Source organism: Onychomys torridus, chromosome 12, assembly GCF_903995425.1.
Source record: "Onychomys torridus chromosome 12, mOncTor1.1, whole genome shotgun sequence".
Classification (NCBI taxonomy): Eukaryota; Metazoa; Chordata; class Mammalia; order Rodentia; family Cricetidae; genus Onychomys; species Onychomys torridus.
This window is the reverse complement of record NC_050454.1, coordinates 3,840,881-3,848,394: the sequence shown is the minus strand read 5'-3', so window position 1 is coordinate 3,848,394 and position 7,514 is coordinate 3,840,881. Positions and strand designations below refer to the sequence as shown.

Here is a 7,514-nt window from a genome sequence, read left to right as displayed (position 1 = left end):
CCTGTGGTTTCTGGGGGTTGAGGTCAGGTTACTGGGCTCACACAATGATCACCATCTCAATCAATAGGGACTTTCAACATGCACAATGAACCAATCCAATGAGAGTGAGAACCGTGTATTAATTACCAGTCCCTCTTTACCCTAGAGTTGGGAAAAGCCAACTTTGTTTTTACAAAGTATAGGCACTGGGACCTCCTTTAAGAATGTTTTTGGTCCTCCATCAGTGAACAGAATGGTTTTCTCATGAGGAAATAGTCATTGCCTATGGGCTTCAAGCCCACCTTGGTCTCATACTTTCCTGATTATTGCAATCCTACTTCTCGGCTTCTCTTCTCACGTAGACTTGGTAGAGTGACGTCAGTGCACCTGTTAGACTGACAGACCACACACACAAGGAGACTGGAAGGAGGCAGACAATGACCATGACCACAGTTTGACTCAGAACCTTCTTGTTTAAGAAAGGTCCTTCAGGCACTTTTATTTATGGGTAGATACAAGATTGGCAAGAGCACCTTTCAATGTCACCATTGCGACCATTTTTATGAGGTCAGCAAGAAGGCAGAGAAACATGGCAGTAGTCTGTCATCACATATGTGGCAATGCTGCTGCCAGCCATCTCTTCTCCGCTCCTGTTCTCCGAGGGATGAAGAGAACTGGAATTCAAGCTGTTAGATGGCCAAGCTCCCAGGCTTCATGTCCAGTCTTGGAAAAAATGGCGGCTGTATGTTCTCTCTGCCAAAACCTTACTTCACTGAGTCTAGATCTCGAAGTGTCTCACCCTGCCTGGGCATAGCTGGACCGCTGGACTGGCAGCACCTACAGTGCTAGGCTGGACCACCTTAGGTGGGCCAACAACTTCTCCTGAGGCCGACTCCACTGAGGCCACGGGTGAGAAGGCATGGCGCAGGTCATGGTGGGTTTGGTGGGCTGGAGGAACTGCCACCATCATGGGTCCTACCACCAAAGATGAGGGTGGGCCAGCTGGTGCAGGTGCGAAGGCTGCTTCAACAACACTGTCTGGCTGGGGCTGTAGGGGCACAAGGAGAGAGAGAGAGGACCATTTTCTTAGGTAAGATTGGCTCTTCCTCCCAGGCAGGGCTGTCTATGAGTCTGGGTTGCACCCCCTCACCATTGCTTCACAGTAATGATTGTTAGGGAAACACTGTTGGGAAGAATGTAGTTTAAAAGAACTGGTAAAATGCTAAGGCTCCTCACAGGAAGGGGTAACTGGCCTATGGGGCTGCAGTCTCAGTAGTATAACTTCCACAAACGCAGTCCATTTGCCGGCACCTCACCCACAGAGAGCCTTCACCCTTTGCCGTGAGTACCTCCGAGCTGCCAGGCAGAGCAGCCCACTTGGTCTCTGTGACTAGGAAAAGCACTTCCATCTTTTGCAAATAACAAGGAGGCTTTGCCAACTCCACATGAAGACTGTTTTCTCCCCCCTCCCCGCCCCCCAGCCACCAGTGAATGGAGGGAAAGAAAGGCAGGGCTGAAACTCCTGCACTCAGTGGACGAGTTCACACACTGTAGTGTTACATCCCACTTTGAGGCTTAGAACAAGATGGCCAAGTATCCCGTTATTACTAATCCACTGCAGAAGTGTGAAGGGGCCACTGTTCTGTAGCAGATCCATGCAGTTACCTGTTTTGGGAAAATTGTGCAGGCCACTGAAACCTCTTCCCCACCAAGCTTTTGGGCCACACTCGCCTTGCAGAAACCGTATTGCTGTTCCAGAAGGAAAAGGGTTATTTTATATGACATAAAAATGGTTCTCCCCCAGCTTCAACTGTAGTATAATATATCAAAGCAAAGCAACCTAAATTTCTAATTCTTTTCTTTTGAATTTACTTCTTTTAAGTTTATAATTTCTGGGCAACTCTCCCTTGAGAAGCCACAGCCATGCCCTAGGTAATGAAAGTCAGCCCCCCCCCCCCCCCCCCCCCCCGCCATACACATATCCACTTAAGTCTAAGATATCACTTTCTTTTAAAAGAACAAACAAACTTACATCTCACTTAATAAACACTAACTTTGCTTCAAATGAAATGCTTGGTTTTTGCTTATAAATCGTACGGTATGCAAGTCTACAAATGTCACTGAATGTACAGAAACCCTGTGAGAGGGAGAAGACTTGCCTGTCATCCCCAAGATGGTGGTGGGGAAGAAGAGCTACTGCTAACACAGGTGTGGTTTTTGATTTTTAAAGAAGTTCTGCTAAATACAACTGAAACTACAACTTGAAGTCACTGTGAATATGACTTCGGTGTCCTGTGTCTTCCAATTACTCTAGAGATGTTTTTCTCACATTTATCATTATCCCGCACAATTTTCTGTTCGCTTGTGTGCCACACATTGCTCAATGACTCACTCTCACTGAACACTGGGATCCTTCCTCTGTGTTCTTCAGCCATGAGTTATGGATGATACATCATCTTTGCAGGTGTATTTCAGTCAAACACCTCTGACACTATCTTGAAGGTAAATCTCCACGAATGGAGGTGACTGAATCAAAGACTCAGCGCTTTCAAGTATCAGAGGCCACATTTGGGAAATCTACTTCTCATGCTTCCAGCAGCCACACGCCCAGACTACATTGGGAACTGGCTGCTGTCTTTCACCATAATTCATGTACTTCACAGAGGTGAGATAGTTTGGGGACTGTACTTGAAGTGGGGAGGTAAGGCACCAGAGAAAGATCTGGCATGGCCCAGCCCCACAGCAAGTGAGTAAGTGGAGATTGTTTTAAAAATTAAGATTTGATTTTATTATTATTAATTATGTGTATGGGTCTGTGTGCGTGCGCATGTGTGTGTGTGCGTGCGCACGCGTGTGTGTGCATGTGTGTGTGTGTGTGTGTGTGTGTGTGTGTGTGTGTGCAGGTGCCTGCAAAGGTTAGAGGTGTCAAAACTGGAGTTAAAAGTGAGCCGCCGGACATGGGTGCTGGGAATTGACCTTGGGTCCTTTGGATGAAGAGTAGTATGTGCCCTTAGCTGCTGAGCCATCTCTCCAGCGTCACAAGTGGACATTTTGCACTTTTCCCCCACACTTTCTTCCTTCAGTCCCAAGAAGTAAACTATAAAGAGATGTTTGTTCCACACAACCAGCTTTGCCTGGTGACAAGAGCCCCAGGGTCTGGCCCACTCACCTTTTCTGCCAGTAGGTTGCATTTGGCTGGATCTGTGACCTCTTGAGCAGTGCAATCAGTAGCAGCTACCACAAACTCCACAAGAGTAGAAATTGGGAGAGGCTTCGAATAAAAGGAAAACACACGTGAGGCAAGATGAGCTGGAATTGAGAGGAACAAGAAGTCGGAGGGAGGGAGGGAGGGAGGGAGGAAGGGATGGAGGAAGGGAGGGAAGAAGGAGAGAGGGGAGGGAGGGAAGGCCTTAAGTTTGGCACAGCTTGAGAGAACACAAATCACACAGATCACGTGTGTGGCCCTGGGCAGCTGAAGGGTCTGTGTTCTGAATAGTTTGGGTTGTGGAGGTAGGAGCTGAATCTTCTCAAAGGATTGGGAAGTGTTCATTGTCCATCACTCAGGGGAGAGGTAAGTTTTCAGAGAGGAAATAGGAAGTCAAAAAGCCAACTTTAGACAGGCAGGGATGGGAATCCAGCATCTCCTTGGCCCTCAACCACTGGAACCCAGTGTTTGGGCCATTCTCGGCTGAAGGGAGAGGAGAAGAGATGGCCCACACCAGGATCAAGTGAGAAACAAAGCAGATGAGAGAATGGAGGAAATTACTTATTGCCTCCTTCCTCATAGGGCTTGGAGCCGTGCAGGCACAGAACATCTGTTAGTTGGTGTAGTATGGGATGGGCATTTTCCAGGAATTACAGATTTACCACCTGTATTAATGGTTTTGCAATTATGTCCTGGCTTACTTCCAGATTGCCAGCTTTCTTAAACATCACAATTCTGTTGCATGCAAATAGTTAAACTTGTGTTGTACAATTAGATGGGTCCCTCCCAACGCTGACGTCTCTGGACTTGATGCCCAGATTAGGAACCTTCCATTAGCTGCCCAACAGTATGAGTAGCTCCAGACCTTTGTAAGTATTGATTTCCAGATTGCTGCGGATGTGGTGGTGGGGTGGTGATTGTGTGGCATCCAGTGAATTACTGTGTGTGAACGGAAAGCCCTGGTGTTAAGGGATAGGCAGAAGCAGGAGTGCCAGGTTGCTGCCTAGCTGCTCCTTGTGGCTGATATATTGAAGTGGCTCAGTCTGGGACAGTGTTGCTGAAGTCTGGGACAGTGTTGCTGAGAGTTTGGGGTTCCCCCCAGTCCCAGGAGCCCCCTTGCCAGCCTTTCAACTAATACCCCCTTGTCTTCTGGTTGTCACCCCTAAACGTTCCCCAAGAGCCACCAAATTAATTGCCCAAATCTACCACAAGAGTCTTAGTTGTTTGTTTGTTTGCTTGCTTTTTTTTTTTTTTACCACATTTTGAGCCCGAGAAATCTCCACCAGTTTAAAATAGGTTCCGTTATTCTGTGCATTGAAGGCATCCATGGCAGCATTGACGGCGTGCACCACATTGGTGTCATTGAGCAGAGCCAGCAGTGGGCAAATTGGGCAAATCTTACGCACGTCCTCCGCAGAGTCTGGGCAGAAAGATGAATGGGGTCTTAACGGTAGTTCTCCAAGGTACTCAACACTGTTTGCCGCTTTAGAAAGGGCTGTGCACGCTCCAAGTGTAACACGACTTTTCTCTAAACCTTCAAGCAGCTGTATGAAGCTTCACCAAGTCATAGCCATAAGGGACAATGTCCACCCATGGGAACAAGCTCCTTAAAAAAAATGTATTAGAACCCCAATACCCCGAATCCTTGCCAATGAAGTGAGAACTATTTGAGTTCAAAATTATTGATTCCTTCCTCATGCTACAAGATAAAAATAAGCAGAAGAACCATCTGACCTGGAGTGGAATGGCACTTTGAGTGTAACACTGAGAATTGGCCATCTTGTTTCAGAACGTGGAAGTCACAGTCTCCCTCCACCGCCTGGGAAAGAAACCCGTGCTGAAGCCCAGGAGCACTGCATCATGAAGCTCAGTTGGGGAGCGTCCTGGCAGAGCTGTGGGAGGTATCCACCCAAGGTGACCTTCACAGTTCTTACAATTATAATTTGCCTTCAGGGAGAGCTTCAAGGAGAAAGCTCAAGTGTTGTGAAAACCGGCCTCCAGGAAGGCACCATCCAACAGCAGTTTTTGACATTGCACTCTGGCTAGCCAAGATGGCTGCCATGAGTTGGCTAAGGACTGGCTGCTCTCTGTTGAACCACAGTGGCCAGGCTCCACCCACCCACCATAAGGTAGCACCCATAAACTGGTACTCACATGCTCGGCCACCTGCCTCACAGAACAGTTGGCCAGGGGAGTGGGGTCCAGAACATGGCAGGTGGTCTCCAGCGTGTCTACTTCCAACTCATACACCTCTCCAAAAGGCCGCTGTGGAGAGAGAGGGAAGGAGATGAGCAAGCGCCAGCCCATGCAGTGCGCCAGCTGGTAGGAGGCCCTGGTGGGGCTTGGATGAGGGTGAACTTTGGGGGAAGTGAGAAGAGGCCCCACTAGTCTCAACCTCCTCTGTCTCCCCACTGTTTTCTTGATTTTCGTCTTTTACTATAGATGGGGCAGGTGTGAAATGGAGAAAGGCGGGTGGAGGGTGTGGCTGGCTGTGCAAACCACAGTCCTTATTCTGAGCTTTTCCACAGGAGAAATGACACTGAGGCTACTCTTTATTTTGAGCAGTTCACTATCTTGCTCTGTCTCTTTTCTGTCACTCTGCTTCGTTCTTTCTTCCCTCTACTTGTCCACATCCCTCCTCTCCTTTCAGTTTTCCTTTCCTTGGAGGATTCCCTTGGCTGTTCCTATTGTCTAGCTCAACCAGCCTTGGATGCACAGCGCGTTCCTGCTTCCTGTCTGTCCATTCTGAGGCTGGGAAACTGTCATCACTGGTGTGGAAGCAATCTGGGAGTCTTGCAGGACCCTGCGAGGTTGTTCAGTTACTCTACCGGTCCATGTATTCTTTTTTTTTTTTTTTTCACATCTTAAACTGGCCCAAAGTTTGGAAAAGTCTCAACCTGGCTTAGTTTACCTCTCCTTTCAGCTCTGCCTGAGACCTCAGCACTGCCATGAGAAGCAGCACTGGGTTTTAATGCATGGGTGTCCCAAATGACCCCCTGCTTCCTGCTCCACTTGGGAGTCCCAAGGAAAGTGGCCCTCAGTCTCTGCACTTGGTGCACAATGCTCTTGTGGCTTTCCCTCTGACATGTATACTGCATGTCCATCTGCACAGATCTAGTCATTATGCCTTTCTGCTGCTGTGTTCTTAAAATTCACCCAGGAAGACCCTGGTTTCCAATCAGCCGTCCCTTTGTAATACTGGCTATCATTCCTCAGTCTGGGCATCCTGATGTCCATTTTACCTTCCCTCCTAAATCACAAGTCTCTTGTGACACAAACATGTCCTTGCCATCTTTATGTTAAGCTGAACCACATGGAATTCCCAACTGTGTATGTCAAAAGCAGCCAACTATGGGAGAGTTTATGGTTTCAACCTGTGAGTGCCCACCGCATCTGACATCTGTTGTACAACCGCATGGCTGCCATGTAGGGCTGGAACCGGGAGAGGGAGGGCTTAATGAAATGATCTGTGTTAAAGGGCTGTCACACATGGGCACTGGTCAAATACCACTTTCATCAGAGACAGACAGAAGCCAAGAAAGAGAAGTGATTTTCAAATTGGCAAATAGAGCCCAAGATTTCCCAGCAAGTACTGCCTTCCACCTGTGGTCTGTGAACTATCCTTCAGAGTCCTTTCTTTTTCCTACACGGAGCATTGTCTGTGAGATGTGGTACTCTTATGGTACTGATGTGGCTTCTCCTGCTCTCCTCTTTCCCTGTCCTGTTTCTGGGAAGAGACCAGTCCCTGCTGCAGTTTTATCTACGCTTGGAGATGCTAGCCTCCTGAGGCACTGGGTTGTGCCCCAAACATAGATTCTTTCAGTTCAGTCATGGCAGGCTCACTTACCCGAGACATCACCTTGACTTTGTCAATCTGATTCAAGATGTGCTTGAATCCATGAAACAGATGTTGATTGAGGTAGTCCACGGCCATCAAAGCTATGCGATCTACTTCTGGGTCATCACAAGCGACTTCTCTGAAACCCAGCCCTGTACCATGTGGAACTGATTGGCAGCCCCAGAGCTGAGCAAAACAAAGGAGCAGGACCAGGGACTTCATGGCTGCTCCAGCGAGGCAGATGTCAGGACTAGCCCAGACGATCAGCTTGGAGAGCTAGACCAATGGAGGGGCAGAGGGCTTTATCTGATAGAGCCTGCCAAAGGAATTGCATAAGGGCGTGGGATGCATTTTGTTCTGGTTCCAAATAATCCCTGCAAATACCAACTCTGGAAAAGCAAATAGGTTAGGACATCAGCAATCCCCAATAAACCTGCCAAAGTCAATGCTGCCGTGGGGGAAGATGTTCCAAAGTCTGCTTGGAACGCAGTT

General features: G+C 48.2%; 1 protein-coding gene across 1 annotated transcript; it reads right to left on the bottom strand.

The window, feature by feature from the left end:
- Window positions 1-492: 492 nt before the first annotated feature.
- Ahsg (alpha 2-HS glycoprotein) lies at window positions 493-7,299 on the bottom strand. The gene is made up of 7 exons (XM_036204011.1): window positions 7,032-7,299; window positions 5,339-5,449; window positions 4,919-5,003; window positions 4,441-4,604; window positions 3,149-3,250; window positions 1,645-1,728; window positions 493-1,027 (listed from the first exon to the last, which is right to left on the bottom strand). Exons 1-7 carry the CDS (start codon window positions 7,242-7,244, stop codon window positions 758-760), a joined length of 1,029 nt encoding a protein of 342 aa, XP_036059904.1. The 5' UTR covers window positions 7,245-7,299; the 3' UTR covers window positions 493-757.
- Between the last annotated feature and the right edge of the window lie 215 nt (window positions 7,300-7,514).

What these genes read in the sequence shown, in the direction of transcription:
- Ahsg (XM_036204011.1), bottom strand. Translation starts at nt 7,244, where the DNA reads ATGAAGTCCCTGGTCCTGCTCCTTTGTTTTGCTCAGCTCTGGGGCTGC. An exon ending in AAGTCAAGGTGATGTCTCGG is followed by an intron (nt 5,450 to 7,031) that starts GTAAGTGAGCCT and finishes CTCTCTCCACAG; the next exon opens with CGGCCTTTTGGAGAGGTGTA. An exon ending in TTTCTCGGGCTCAAAATGTG is followed by an intron (nt 3,251 to 4,440) that starts GTAAAAAAAAAA and finishes TTTTATTCGAAG; the next exon opens with CCTCTCCCAATTTCTACTCT.